The sequence below is a fragment of the Phoxinus phoxinus genome (assembly GCF_949152265.1).
Source record: "Phoxinus phoxinus genome assembly, chromosome: 1".
NCBI classification, from domain to species: Eukaryota; Metazoa; Chordata; class Actinopteri; order Cypriniformes; family Leuciscidae; genus Phoxinus; species Phoxinus phoxinus.
In genome coordinates, this window is record NC_136876.1 from 14,647,519 (window position 1) to 14,662,444 (window position 14,926).

At 44.1% G+C, this 14,926-nt stretch overlaps 1 protein-coding gene across 5 annotated transcripts in view; it reads right to left on the reverse strand.

Moving 5' to 3' along the window:
- The window catches only part of LOC306998366 (methyltransferase-like 26 B), a 69,927-nt gene that overhangs the window by 24,863 nt on the left and 30,138 nt on the right, over positions 1-14,926 (reverse strand). For 3 of the 5 annotated variants that reach the window (XM_079612374.1, XM_079612376.1, XM_079612375.1), the window contains one exon: positions 12,667-12,869. In XM_079612374.1, coding sequence (XP_079468500.1) covers positions 12,667-12,869 — 203 coding nt within the window. Of the gene's footprint in view, positions 1-12,666; positions 12,870-13,850; positions 13,957-14,926 lie in introns of all 5 variants that reach the window. The other 2 variants (XR_013797548.1, XM_079612373.1) reach the window with 1 other exon arrangement.

Here is a 14,926-nt window from a genome sequence, read left to right on the forward strand (position 1 = left end):
ATTATAATGAGTGCACGAGGCCTGCGGCCTCGTGCCTATAGCCTATGGTTGCTAGGGTGCTGTAACTGGTTGCTATGGTGTGGCTATGAAGATTTTAGGCCATTACTTATTGGCTGCTTGATAATATAAATCCTCTGAGGGAGAGAGAGGGGGAGACATGCAGGGGTGTCAGGCCCTTTGTGTCTGTGTGTGTGAAAAATGACAGTTGGGATTTGAATTTCTGAAAATTCCGCAATGTTAAGTCAATGGGACTTTTTTGGCCGCTTTTTCGTCCGCTGTGCGAACATCGTACACCCGATCGCTTAGAAAAGATATAGCACACCTCTCCTCAATGAGCCGGTCGATTTGACACCTCACCCAGGGGTCTGTGACAAACGGTGCGGGGCGAGTTTCGCGCCGAACTTTGTGTGGAAGAATAATAATAATAAACTAGAACGTACATTTCCAGAAGAAAATGTGAATGGTGCTTGCAGTGGCAAAACTCACCACTCGGTTGCTAGAGTGTGGTACATGATTGCATACGAGCCAACAACCATGTCTGTACGATGTTCTGCTGCTGAGATATGGCTTATTCAAGTTGTTCGGGTCGTTGCTAGGGTGTTCTGAGTGGTTGCTAGGATGTTCTGGGTGGTTGCTAGGCGGTTGCTAGGGTGTTCTGGGTGGTTGCTAGGCAGTTGCTAGGGTGTTCTGGGTGGTTGCTAGGCAGTTGCTAGGGTGTTCTGAGTGGTTGCTAGGGTGTTCTGGGTGGTTGCTGGGCGGTTGCTAGGGTGTTCTGGGTGGTTGCTAGGGTGTTCTGGGTGGTTGCTATGGTGTTCTGTGTGGTTGCTAGGGTATTTTGGGTGGTTGCTAGGGTGTTATGGGTGGTTGCTATGGTGTTGCTAGGGAGTTGTTAGGTATTTTGGGTGGTTGCTAGGGAGTTCTAAGGTATTTTGAGTGGTTGCTATGGTGTTGCTAGGGAGTTCTGAGGTATTTTGGGTGGTTGCTAGGGTGTTATGGGTGGTTGCTAGGGTGTTCTAAGGTGTTTTGGGTGGTTGCTATGGTGTTGCTAGGGAGTTATGAGGTATTTTTGGTGGTTGCTATGGTGTTGCTAGGGAGTTCTAAGGTATTTTGGGTGGTTGCTAGGGTGTTATGGGTGGTTCCTAGGGTGTTTTAAGGTGTTTTGGGTGGTTGCTATGGTGTTGCTAGGGAGTTCTAAGGTATTTTGGTTGGTTGCTAGGGAGTTCTAAGGTGTTTTGAGTGGTTGTGTTATTAAATGAGTGCATTATAATGAGTGCACGAGGCCTGCGGCCTCGTGCCTATAGCCTATGGTTGCTAGGGTGCTGTAACTGGTTGCTATGGTGTTACTAGGTGGTTGGTAGTTTTCACAGATGGTTACTATGGGGTTAGGGCTAAGGTTAGGCACTCGGCCTGCGGCCTCGTGCCTACGAGTGAGTTTTTATAGAGTATTTAAAATCTCTATTAAACGAGTGCATTATAATGAGTGCACGAGGCCTGCGGCCTCGTGCCTATAGCCTATGGTTGCTAGGGTGCTGTAACTGGTTGCTATGGTGTGGCTATGAAGATTTTAGGCCATTACTTATTGGCTGCTGGATAATATAAATCCTCTGAGGGAGAGAGAGGGGGAGACATGCAGGGGTGTCAGGCCCTTTGTGTCTGTGTGTGTGAAAAATGACAGTTGGGATTTGAATTTCTGAAAATTCCGCAATGTTAAGTCAATGGGACTTTTTTGGCCGCTTTTTCGTCCGCTGTACGAACATCGTACACCCGATCGCTTAGAAAAGATATAGCACACCTCTCCTCAATGGGCCGGTCGATTTGACACCTCACTCAGGGGTCTGTGACAAACGGTGCGGGGCGAGTTTCGCGCCGAACTTTGTCCAGAATAAAAAGAATAAGAATAATCGTAATAAGTATGAGCAATAACAATACTGTTGCCTTGCTAAAGCAAGCACCAGTAATAAGTATGAGCAATAACAATACTGTTGCCTTGCTAAAGCAAGCACCAGTAACTAGAACGTACATTTCCAGAAGAAAATGTGAATGGTGCTTGCAGTGGCAAAACTCGACACTCGGTTGCTAGAGTGTGGTACATGATTGCATACGAGCCAACAACCATGTCTGTACGATGTTCTGCTGCTGAGATATGGCTTATTCATGTTGTTCGGGTGGTTGCTAGGGTGTTCTGGGTGGTTGCTAGGGTGTTGCTAGGGTGTTCTGGGTGGTTGCTAGGCGGTTGCTAGGGTCTTCTGGGTGGTTGCTAGGCAGTTGCTAGGGTGTTCTGGGTGGTTGCTAGGCGGTTGCTAGGATGTTGCTAGGGTGTTCTGGGTGGTTGCTAGGGTCTTCTGGGTGGTTGCTAGGGCGTTGCTAGGCAGTTGCTAGGGTGTTCTGGGTGGTTGCTAGGTGGTTGCTAGGGTCTTCTGGGTGGTTGCTAGGCAGTTGCTAGGGAGTTATGAGGTATTTTGGGTGGTTGCTATGGTGTTACTAGGGTGTTATGAGGTATTTTGGGTGGTTGCTATGGTGTTGCTAGGGAGTTCTAAGGTATTTTGGGTGGTTGCTAGGGTGTTATGGGTGGTTCCTAGGGTGTTTTGGGTGGTTGCTATGGTGTTGCTAGGGAGTTCTAAGGTATTTTTGGTGGTTGCTAGGGGTGTTGCTAGGGAGTTCTAAGGTATTTTGAGTGGTTGTGTTATTAAACGAGTGCATTATAATGAGTGCACGAGGCCTGCGGCCTCGTGCCTATAGCCTATGGTTGCTAGGGTGCTGTAACTGGTTGCCATGGTGTTACTAGGTGGTTGGTAGTTTTCACAGATGGTTACTATGGGGTTAGGGCTAAGGTTAGGCACTCGGCCGCAGAGTATTTAAAATCTCTATTAAACGAGTGCATTATAATGAGTGCACGAGGCCTGCGGCCTCGTGCCTATAGTCTATGGTTGCTAGGGTGCTGTAACTGGTTGCTATGGTGTGGCTATGAAGATTTTAGGCCATTACTTATTGGCTGCTGGATAATATAAATCCTCTGAGGGAGAGAGAGGGGGAGACATGCAGGGGTGTCAGGCCCTTTGTGTCTGTGTGTGTGAAAAATGACAGTTGGGATTTGAATTTCTGAAAATTCCGCAATGTTAAGTCAATGGGACTTTTTTGGCCGCTTTTTCGTCTGCTGTGCGAACATCGTACACCCGATCGCTTAGAAAAGATATAGCACACCTCTCCTCAATGAGCCGGTCGATTTGACACCTCACTCAGGGGTCTGTGACAAACGGTGCGGGGCGAGTTTCGCGCCGAACTTTGTCCAGAATAAAAAGAAGAAGAAGAATAACTAGAACGTACATTTCCAGAAGAAAATGTGAATGGTGCTTGCAGTGGCAAAACTCACCACTCGGTTGCTAGAGTGTGGTACATGATTGCATACGAGCCAACAACCATGTCTGTACGATGTTCTGCTGCTGAGGTATGGCTTATTCATGTTTTGGGTTGGTTGCTAGGGTGTTCTGGGTGGTTACTAGGGTGTTTTGGGTGGTTGCTAGGCAGTTGCTAGGGTGTTCTAGGTGGTTACTAGGCAGTTGCTAGGGTGTTCTGGGTGGTTGCTAGGGTGTTCTGGGTGGTTGCTAGGCGGTTGCTAGGGAGTTCTGAGGTATTTTGGGTGGTTGCTAGGGTGTTGCTAGGGAGTTCTAAGGTATTTTGGGTGGTTGCTATGGTGTTACTAGGGAGTTCTGAGGTATTTTGGGTGGTTGCTAGGGAGTTATGAGGTATTTTGGGTGGTTGCTATGGTGTTGCTAGGGAGTTCTAAGGTATTTTGGGTGGTTGTTAGGGTGTTATGGGTGGTTGCTAGGGTGTTCTAAGGTGTTTTGGGTGGTTGCTATGGTGTTGCTAGGGAGTTCTAAGGTATTTTGGGTGGTTGCTAGGGTGTTGCTAGGGAGTTCTAAGGTATTTTGAGTGGTTGTGTTATTAAACGAGTGCATTATAATGAGTGCACGAGGCCTGCGGCCTCGTGCCTATAGCCTATGGTTGCTAGGGTGCTGTAACTGGTTGCTATGGTGTGGCTATGAAGATTTTAGGCCATTACTTATTGGCTGCTGGATAATATAAATCCTCTGAGGGAGAGAGAGGGGGAGACATGCAGGGGTGTCAGGCCCTTTGTGTCTGTGTGTGTGAAAAATGACAGTTGGGATTTGAATTTCTGAAAATTCCGCAATGTTAAGTCAATGGGACTTTTTTGGCCGCTTTTTCGTCCGCTGTGCGAACATCGTACACCCGATCGCTTAGAAAAGATATAGCACACCTCTCCTCAATGGGCCGGTCGATTTGACACCTCACTCAGGGGTCTGTGACAAACGGTGCGGGGCGAGTTTCGCGCCAAAAAAGCGGCAGAATAATAAGAATAAGAACTAGAACGTACATTTCCAGAAGAAAATGTGAATGGTGCTTGCAGTGGCAAAACTCACCACTCGGTTGCTAGAGTGTGGTACATGATTGCATACGAGCCAACAACCATGTCTGTACGATGTTCTGCTGCTGAGGTATGGCTTATTCATGTTTTGGGTTGGTTGCTAGGGTGTTCTGGGTGGTTACTAGGGTGTTTTGGGTGGTTGCTAGGCAGTTGCTAGGGTGTTCTAGGTGGTTACTAGGCAGTTGCTAGGGTGTTCTGGGTGGTTGCTAGGGTGTTCTGGGTGGTTGCTAGGCGGTTGCTAGGGAGTTCTGAGGTATTTTGGGTGGTTGCTAGGGTGTTGCTAGGGAGTTCTAAGGTATTTTGGGTGGTTGCTATGGTGTTACTAGGGAGTTCTGAGGTATTTTGGGTGGTTGCTAGGGAGTTATGAGGTATTTTGGGTGGTTGCTATGGTGTTGCTAGGGAGTTCTAAGGTATTTTGGGTGGTTGTTAGGGTGTTATGGGTGGTTGCTAGGGTGTTCTAAGGTGTTTTGGGTGGTTGCTATGGTGTTGCTAGGGAGTTCTAAGGTATTTTGGGTGGTTGCTAGGGTGTTGCTAGGGAGTTCTAAGGTATTTTGAGTGGTTGTGTTATTAAACGAGTGCATTATAATGAGTGCACGAGGCCTGCGGCCTCGTGCCTATAGCCTATGGTTGCTAGGGTGCTGTAACTGGTTGCTATGGTGTGGCTATGAAGATTTTAGGCCATTACTTATTGGCTGCTGGATAATATAAATCCTCTGAGGGAGAGAGAGGGGGAGACATGCAGGGGTGTCAGGCCCTTTGTGTCTGTGTGTGTGAAAAATGACAGTTGGGATTTGAATTTCTGAAAATTCCGCAATGTTAAGTCAATGGGACTTTTTTGGCCGCTTTTTCGTCCGCTGTGCGAACATCGTACACCCGATCGCTTAGAAAAGATATAGCACACCTCTCCTCAATGGGCCGGTCGATTTGACACCTCACTCAGGGGTCTGTGACAAACGGTGCGGGGCGAGTTTCGCGCCAAAAAAGCGGCAGAATAATAAGAATAAGAATAAAAACTAGAACGTACATTTCCAGAAGAAAATGTGAATGGTGCTTGCAGTGGCAAAAAACACGACCCGGTTGCTAGAGTGTGGTACATGATTGCATACGAGCCAACAACCATGTCTGTACGATGTTCTGCTGCTGAGATATGGCTTATTCATGTTGTTCGGTTGGTTGCTAGGGTGTTCTGGGTGGTTGCTAGGGTGTTCTGGGTGGTTGCTAGGCAGTTGCTAGGGTGTTCTGGGTGGTTGCTAGGACGTTGCTAGGGTATTCTGGGTGGTTGCTATGCGGTTGCTAGGGTGTTCTGGGTGGTTACTATGGTGTTCTGGGTGGTTGCTAGGGTGTTATGGATGGTTGCTATGGTGTTGCTAGGGAGTTCTTAGGTATTTTGGGTGGTTGCTATGGTGTTGCTAGGGAGTTCTAAGGTATTTTGGGTGGTTGCTAGGGTGTTATGTGTGGTTCCTAGGGTGTTCTAAGGTGTTTTGGGTGGTTGCCAATGTGTTGCTAGGGAGTTCTAAGGTATTTGGGGTGGTTGCTAGGGTGTTGCTAGGGAGTTCTAAGGTATTTTGAGTGGTTGCTATGGTGTTGCTAGGGAGTTCTGAGGTATTTTGGGTGGTTGTTAGGGTGTTATGGGTGGTTGCTAGGGTGTTCTAAGGTGTTTTGGGTGGTTGCTATGGTGTTGCTAGGGAGTTCTAAGGTATTTTGGGTGGTTGCTAGGGTGTTGCTAGGGAGTTCTAAGGTATTTTGGGTGGTTGCTAGGGTGTGCCGGGTGGTTTCTAGGCAATTGCTAAGGTTTTCTGGGTGGTTGTTAGGGTATTTCTAGGCGGTTCCTAGGGTGTTCAGGGCGGTTGCTAAGGTATTTTTGGTGGTTGCTATGGTGTTACTAGGTGGTTGGTAGTTTTCACAGATGGTTACTATGGGGTTAGGGCTAAGGTTAGGCACTCGGCCGCAGAGTATTTAAAATCTCTATTAAACGAGTGCATTATAATGAGTGCACGAGGCCTGCGGCCTCGTGCCTATGAGTGAGTTTTTATAGAGTATTTAAAATCTCTATTAAACGAGTGCATTATAATGAGTGCACGAGGCCTGCGGCCTCGTGCCTATAGCCTATGGTTGCTAGGGTGCTGTAACTGGTTGCTATGGTGTGGCTATGAAGATTTTAGGCCATTACTTATTGGCTGCTGGATAATATAAATCCTCTGAGGGAGAGAGAGGGGGAGACATGCAGGGGTGTCAGGCCCTTTGTGTCTGTGTGTGTGAAAAATGACAGTTGGGATTTGAATTTCTGAAAATTCCGCAATGTTAAGTCAATGGGACTTTTTTGGCCGCTTTTTCGTCCGCTGTGCGAACATCGTACACCCGATCGCTTAGAAAAGATATAGCACACCTCTCCTCAATGAGCCGGTCGATTTGACACCTCAATCAGGGGTCTGTGACAAACGGTGCGGGGCGAGTTTCGCGCCAAACTTTGTCCAGAATAAAAAGAAAAATAATAATAATAAGTATGAGCAATAACAATACTGTTGCCTTGCTAAAGCAAGCACCAGTAATAACTAGAACGTACATTTCCAGAAGAAAATGTGAATGGTGCTTGCAGTGGCAAAACTCGACACTCGGTTGCTAGAGTGTGGTACATGACTGCATACGAGCCAACAACCATGTCTGTACGATGTTCTGCTGCTGAGATATGGCTTATTCATGTTGTTCGGGTCGTTGCTAGGGTGTTCTGAGTGGTTGCTAGGGTGTATTGGGTGGTTGCTAGGCGGTTGCTAGGGTGTTATGGGTGGTTGATATGCGGTTGCTAGGGTGTATTGGGTGGTTGCTAGGCGGTTGCTAGGGTGTTCTGGGTGGTTGCTAGGCGGTTGCTAGGGTGTTCTGGGTGGTTGCTAGGGCGTTGCTAGGCAGTTGCTAGGGTGTTCTGGGTGGTTGCTAGGGCGTTGCTAGGCAGTTGCTAGGGTGTTCTGGGTGGTTGCTAGGCGGTTGCTAGGGTCTTCTGGGTGGTTGCTAGGGCGTTGCTAGGGAGTTCTAAGGTATTTTGGGTGGTTGCTATGGTGTTACTAGGGAGTTCTGATGTATTTTGGGTGGTTGCTAGGGTGTTCTAAGGTGTTTTGGGTGTTTGCTATGGTGTTGCTAGGGTGTTATAAGGTTTTTGGGGTGGTTGCTAGGGTGTTCTGGGTGGTTGCTAGGCGGTTTCTAGGGTGTTCTGGGTGTTCTAAGGTATTTTGGGTGGTTGCTAGGGTGTTATGGGCGGTTGCTATGGTGTTGCTAGGGAGTTCTTAGGTATTTTGGGTGGTTGCTATGGTGTTGCTAGGGAGTTCTAAGGTATTTTGGGTGGTTGCTAGGGTGTTATGTGTGGTTCCTAGGGTGTTCTAAGGTATTTTGAGTGGTTGCTATGGTGTTGCTAGGGAGTTCTGAGGTATTTTGGGTGGTTGTTAGGGTGTTATGGGTGGTTGCTAGGGTGTTCTAAGGTGTTTTGGGTGGTTGCTATGGTGTTGCTAGGGAGTTCTAAGGTATTTTGGGTGGTTGCTAGGGTGTTCCGGGTGGTTTCTAGGCAATTGCTAAGGTTTTCTGGGTGGTTGTTAGGGTATTTGGGTGATTGCTAGGACATTTCTAGGCGGTTGCTAGGGTGTTCAGGGCGGTTGCTAAGGTATTTTTGGTGGTTGCTATGGTGTTACTAGGTGGTTGGTAGTTTTCACAGATGGTTACTATGGGGTTAGGGCTAAGGTTAGGCACTCGGCCGCAGAGTATTTAAAATCTCTATTAAACGAGTGCATTATAATGAGTGCACGAGGCCTGCGGCCTCGTGCCTATAGCCTATGGTTGCTAGAGTGCTGTAACTGGTTGCTATGGTGTGGCTATGAAGATTTTAGGCCGTTGCTAGGTGGTTGCTAGGCAGTTGCTAGGGTGTTCTGGGTGGTTGCTAGGCGGTTGCTAGGCAGTTGCTAGGGACTTCAGGGTGGTTGCTAGGGCTCCACAGATGGTTACTATGGGGTTAGGGCTAAGGTTACGAGTGAGTTTTTATAGAGTATTTAAAATCTCTATTAAACGAGTGCCTATAGCCTACGGTTGCTAGGGTGCTGTAACTAGTTGCTATGGTGTGGCTATGAAGATTTTAGGCCATTACTTATTGGCTGCTGGATAATATAAATCCTCTGAGGGAGAGAGAGGGGGAGACATGCAGGGGTGTCAGGCCCTTTGTGTCTGTGTGTGTGAAAAATGACAGTTGGGATTTGAATTTCTGAAAATTCCGCAATGTTAAGTCAATGGGACTTTTTGGGCCGCTTTTTCGTCCGCTGTGCGAACATCGTACACCCGATCGCTTAGAAAAGATATAGCACACCTCTCCTCAATGAGCCGGTCGTTTTGACACCTCACTCAGGGGTCTGTGACAAACGGTGCGGGGCGAGTTTCGCGCCAAACTTTGTCCAGAATAAAAAGAATAATCAGAAGAATAACTAGAACGTACATTTCCAGAAGAAAATGTGAATGGTGCTTGCAGTGGCAAAACTCACCACTCGGTTGCTAGAGTGTGGTACATGATTGCATACGAGCCAACAACCATGTCTGTACGATGTTCTGCTGCTGAGATATGGCTTATTCATGTTTTGGGTTGGTTGCTAGGGTGTTCTGGGTGGTTACTAGGGTGTTTTGGGTGGTTGCTAGGCAGTTGCTAGGGTGTTCTAGGTGGTTACTAGGCAGTTGCTAGGGTGTTCTGGGTGGTTGCTAGGCGGTTGCTAGGGTGTTCTGGGTGGTTGCTAGGCGGTTGCTAGGGAGTTCTGAGGTATTTTGGGTGGTTGCTAGGGTGTTGCTAGGGAGTTCTAAGGTATTTTGGGTGGTTGCTATGGTGTTACTAGGGAGTTCTGAGGTATTTTGGGTGGTTGCTAGGGAGTTATGAGGTATTTTGGGTGGTTGCTATGGTGTTGCTAGGGAGTTCTAAGGTATTTTGGGTGGTTGTTAGGGTGTTATGGGTGGTTGCTAGGGTGTTCTAAGGTGTTTTGGGTGGTTGCTATGGTGTTGCTAGGGAGTTCTAAGGTATTTTGGGTGGTTGCTAGGGTGTTGCTAGGGAGTTCTAAGGTATTTTGAGTGGTTGTGTTATTAAACGAGTGCATTATAATGAGTGCACGAGGCCTGCGGCCTCGTGCCTATAGCCTATGGTTGCTAGGGTGCTGTAACTGGTTGCTATGGTGTGGCTATGAAGATTTTAGGCCATTACTTATTGGCTGCTGGATAATATAAATCCTCTGAGGGAGAGAGAGGGGGAGACATGCAGGGGTGTCAGGCCCTTTGTGTCTGTGTGTGTGAAAAATGACAGTTGGGATTTGAATTTCTGAAAATTCCGCAATGTTAAGTCAATGGGACTTTTTTGGCCGCTTTTTCGTCCGCTGTGCGAACATCGTACACCCGATCGCTTAGAAAAGATATAGCACACCTCTCCTCAATGGGCCGGTCGATTTGACACCTCACTCAGGGGTCTGTGACAAACGGTGCGGGGCGAGTTTCGCGCCAAAAAAGCGGCAGAATAATAAGAATAAGAATAAAAATAAGTATGAGCAATAACACTAATGTTGCTTTGCCTATAGGCAAGCACCATTAATAATAAGTATGAGCAATAACACTAATGTTGCTTTGCCTATAGGCAAGCACCATTAATAAGTATGAGCAATAACACTAATGTTGCTTTGCCTATAGGCAAGCACCATTAACTAGAACGTACATTTCCAGAAGAAAATGTGAATGGTGCTTGCAGTGGCAAAAAACACGACCCGGTTGCTAGAGTGTGGTACATGATTGCATACGAGCAAACAACCATGTCTGTACGATGTTCTGCTGCTGAGATATGGCTTATTCATGTTGTTCAGGTGGTTGCTAGGGTGTTCTGGGTGGTTGCTAGGGTGTTGCTAGGGTGTTCTGGGTGGTTACTATGGTGTTCTGGGTGGTTGCTAGGGTGTTATTGATGGTTGCTATGGTGTTGCTAGGGAGTTCTAAGGTATTTTGGGTGGTTGCTATGGTGTTGCTAGGGAGTTCTAAGGTATTTTGGGTGGTTGCTAGGGTGTTATGTGTGGTTCCTAGGGTGTTCTAAGGTGTTTTGGGTGGTTGCTATGGTGTTGCTAGGGAGTTCTAAGGTATTTTGGGTGGTTGCTAGGGTGTTGCTAGGGAGTTCTAAGGTACTTTGAGTGGTTGCTATGGTGTTGCTAGGGAGTTCTGAGGTATTTTTGGTGGTTGTTAGGGTGTTATGGGTGGTTGCTAGGGTGTTCTACGGTGTTTTGGGTGGTTGCTATGGTGTTGCTAGGGAGTTCTAAGGTATTTTGGGTGGTTGCTAGGGTGTTGCTAGGGAGTTCTAAGGTATTTTGGGTGGTTGCTAGGGTGTTCCGGGTGGTTTCTAGGCAATTGCTAAGGTTTTCTGGGTGGTTGTTAGGGTATTTGGGTGATTGCTGGGACATTTCTAGGCGGTTGCTAGGGTGTTCAGGGCGGTTGCTAAGGTATTTTTGGTGGTTGCTATGGTGTTACTAGGTGGTTGGTAGTTTTCACAGATGGTTACTATGGGGTTAGGGCTAAGGTTAGGCACTCGGCCGCAGAGTATTTAAAATCTCTATTAAACGAGTGCATTATAATGAGTGCACGAGGCCTGCGGCCTCGTGCCTATGAGTGAGTTTTTATAGAGTATTTAAAATCTCTATTAAACGAGTGCATTAAAATGAGTGCACGAGGCCTGCGGCCTCGTGCCTATAGCCTATGGTTGCTAGGGTGCTGTAACTGGTTGCTATGGTGTGGCTATGAAGATTTTAGGCCATTACTTATTGGCTGCTTGATAATATAAATCCTCTGAGGGAGAGAGAGGGGGAGACATGCAGGGGTGTCAGGCCCTTTGTGTCTGTGTGTGTGAAAAATGACAGTTGGGATTTGAATTTCTGAAAATTCCGCAATGTTAAGTCAATGGGACTTTTTTGGCCGCTTTTTCGTCCGCTGTGCGAACATCGTACACCCGATCGCTTAGAAAAGATATAGCACACCTCTCCTCAATGAGCCGGTCGATTTGACACCTCAATCAGGGGTCTGTGACAAACGGTGCGGGGCAAGTTACGCGCCGAACTTTGTGTGGAAGAATAATAATAATAAAAAAAAAAATAATAAGTATGAGCAATAACAATACTGTTGCCTTGCTAAAGCAAGCACCAGTAAAAAAATAATAAGTATGAGCAATAACACTAATGTTGCTTTGCCTATAGGCAAGCACCATTAATAAGTATGAGCAATAACAATACTGTTGCCTTGCTAAAGCAAGCACCAGTAATAAGAAGTTTAAGTACAATATCAGTAAGTTGGCTCTCACAAGCCAACTTAATTACTTTAGGAAAAAAAGCTTTGAAAATGTTTTGAATATAAAGAAAAAACTAATAGATTCACCATTTGTGATGTTGCAGCGAGATATAATGCACATACGGGATCTTTTTGTGTTTCTTAGAGGTTGACTTCATTTCAAAATCTGCCAAACTTCCAATTCTACTTCTGAATGGGATGTCTACTTCATAAATTGTATGAAAAGTGTAAAAAATAATGGTTCAGATCACTCACACAACATATGGAAATGGAGGCGCCCTTATGTGGGCAGTAATGTCGACTAGTGGAAAAGTTTGGTACTGCGCCCAAACAAAATCTCACTGAAAGCTTATTTTTTGCTAAAATTTGAAACACAACTTGTTCAGATTTTTGGCTTTGATTTTTTTTGCATTTTTTAGAGTCCTCCAGGTTTTGAAAATATATATTTTATAAACAATTTTTTACATTGTACATTTTTATAAACTCAAACTTCTATAACTTTTTTTCTGTTTAACTTTCTTAATTTATTTCTGCCAAATGTCTTCTTTAAAACAAGACCAATCTTACATCTATATCATTTAAGTAAGGAATGTGCATTTTCATGTCTATTCAAAAAAGGGGGCGCCGCTTAAGGGGTTGAGGCATTAAGAAGTAAAAAAGTTGAAATATGTAATTTTGGTGATGATTTTTCATAATTTAAGGGATGAAATTATTATTACTACATGGGGACTTTAAAAATCTAAATAACCTTTTTCCACTATAAAGAACCTTTTTGTGGAATGGAAATATTCATGGATGCTCTTCATGGAACCATAAATGCCAATAAAGAACCTTTGTTTGTAAGAGTGTATATAAGAGTAATGACATTTATAATAGCACAGTAACAAAGACAGCAGCCTGTGTACCTGTTTCGGGACTCCTCCTTGATGTCTGACGGCTGCCATGTGACGAAGGGCATTTCTTGAGCGAAGTGCACCACATGCTGGCCCGTGCCGGATCCTAACTCAAGGCCAAACAGCTCACGATGAGACTGATCCTCCAGAATCTCCCACAGTACCGACAGCAAGCTGTCCTGACTCCGCTCGGCCGCCGGCGAGAGCAGCATGATCTGCAGCAGAAAGGAACATTAAACATACTTTTGCTGAATGTTAAACTGTGGAGGAAAATACAGACCAGTTGCCGCAAAAGGGCGGTTGGCACCATTGATCAGTAAGGCTTTCATTTGTAAATGAAGGTTAAAGTCTCCATGAAATCAAAATGGATGATTCTTATTTTTATTTATTTTTATTAATGATTTACCTGTCCACAATTTTGTTTTTAATTCAAGTGTCCTCATAATCTTTAATCAAAATAACTTCCCCTTCTCTGATGATGAAGTGTTTACTTGCTTGAGGGCGGGGAAACATGTCAATCACATGAGATCCACCAATAGCAAACCACAACCATCCAATCAATTCCCCATAGACAAAATCAAGCCCCGCCCTACATTTGTTCTTTGTTCACTCACACGTCACAATAGGGAAGAAAACACTATAGCAATAATTTCAAGCTGACTTTAAAGTAATGGAAAAAGTCTACTACTAATTATATAGCATTATAACATTTAATCTCCATTTATCGTAGGTATCTAAGATTCCAGCAACTGCTACAGTGAAATATTACAGTGACGGCAGTGCTTTAATTTGCTAATTTTAAATTACTACACATTATGTCTCAACATAAAAATGATAGAGGTGGATTACCCTAAGTGGGGACATTATGTGACAACCTAGTTTTCTAATACACGGATATATTTTCACATGCGTGAAATCACATTATTTAATGTCACAAATACAACATGTTATAATTAATTGATGCATTTCGACAAGTTATGCACTTTGATATTTGTTATCGGTTCTATTTTAACACATCTATTCCATATAGCACATGACATGACAAAAACATAGGCTAATTTCCATGAATTAAAAAATTGTTGGCCACTTTTAATTAAATAATTTCTTAATTTTGTTGGTAAAACTAAGAACATTGTAGCTTATATTTGTAGGAACAGGATTCAGAGACACATGATAAATATGTTGTTGATACTCACGCTGTGCTGTAGTTCGGTCGGTGCAGTGTAAGAGCTCAGTGATGGACAGCAGAGGATCAGGAGATTACACAGGTAAGAAGCTTCTGTCTGCTCCTCCCCCAAACGCCTCAACATTTATACAATTAAGAAATAAACGGAGAATGCAAATAACATTTATAGCCAACCTTTAAATAGCTTAACCTATTTGTAGAGCTATCTATCAGATTCCATCATCAGTTAATTCTTTGTTTTTATAGGTCAATCCGTCTCAAATTTTCAGAATGTTTGACTATATGTATTGGTATTTTAAAACTAGGTTTTGGTTATTAATATTTTATTTTATTTTACTTATTTAAGCATGCATGGTGGCCATTTTAGTCACATCAGGGATGGCCTGAGCCTCGTTGAAACATAGAGCACTTTACATGTACACATATAAAACATTTTGCACATTCTTGCTCCTTAAACGTTGAACTTAATCCAAATAGAATGATGATCATTAAAAGTTCAACGTATAATGTCAGCTTATAAAGGGAAGGGTTTGAGTCTCAGTCATACTTTTTTTAGGGAGCATCTATATACATGCAGAATATGTCAGAATTTTTATTTTAATATTACATTTTTAATTTAAATGTTTCATTTAGCTATTTATTTTATAAGGGCAGGAAAATGCATGTTTAACATTTCTCCTAATTTTCAGGTTGATTATATCTGGTGGATGAAATTGTCAGATAGCCCTATATGGCCTCTATGCTAACTTTCAATCAATGAATCAATTATTATATTTATGTATGGTTTATTATGTAATGTAGCATCTTAAATGATTTAAAACATTTTTAATTAAAAATTAGGGTAAGGTGATGTCTTCTCTAGAGAGAATGATCCATAAAAATGAAAGTTAACATTAAATAAAATTAGATATGAATTGTCGGTGGCATATAGGCTAATATTTCTAGGATTTGTTTTAGAAACCTTTATCTAGCCTCATTTTTGTAATGCATCTCAATTTAGAGATATATTAATAACCTGTCTGTAGGTTTTTATCACAATATTTATTTAGTTTATATTTCTTGCCCATTATTTACAGATTCTATTTT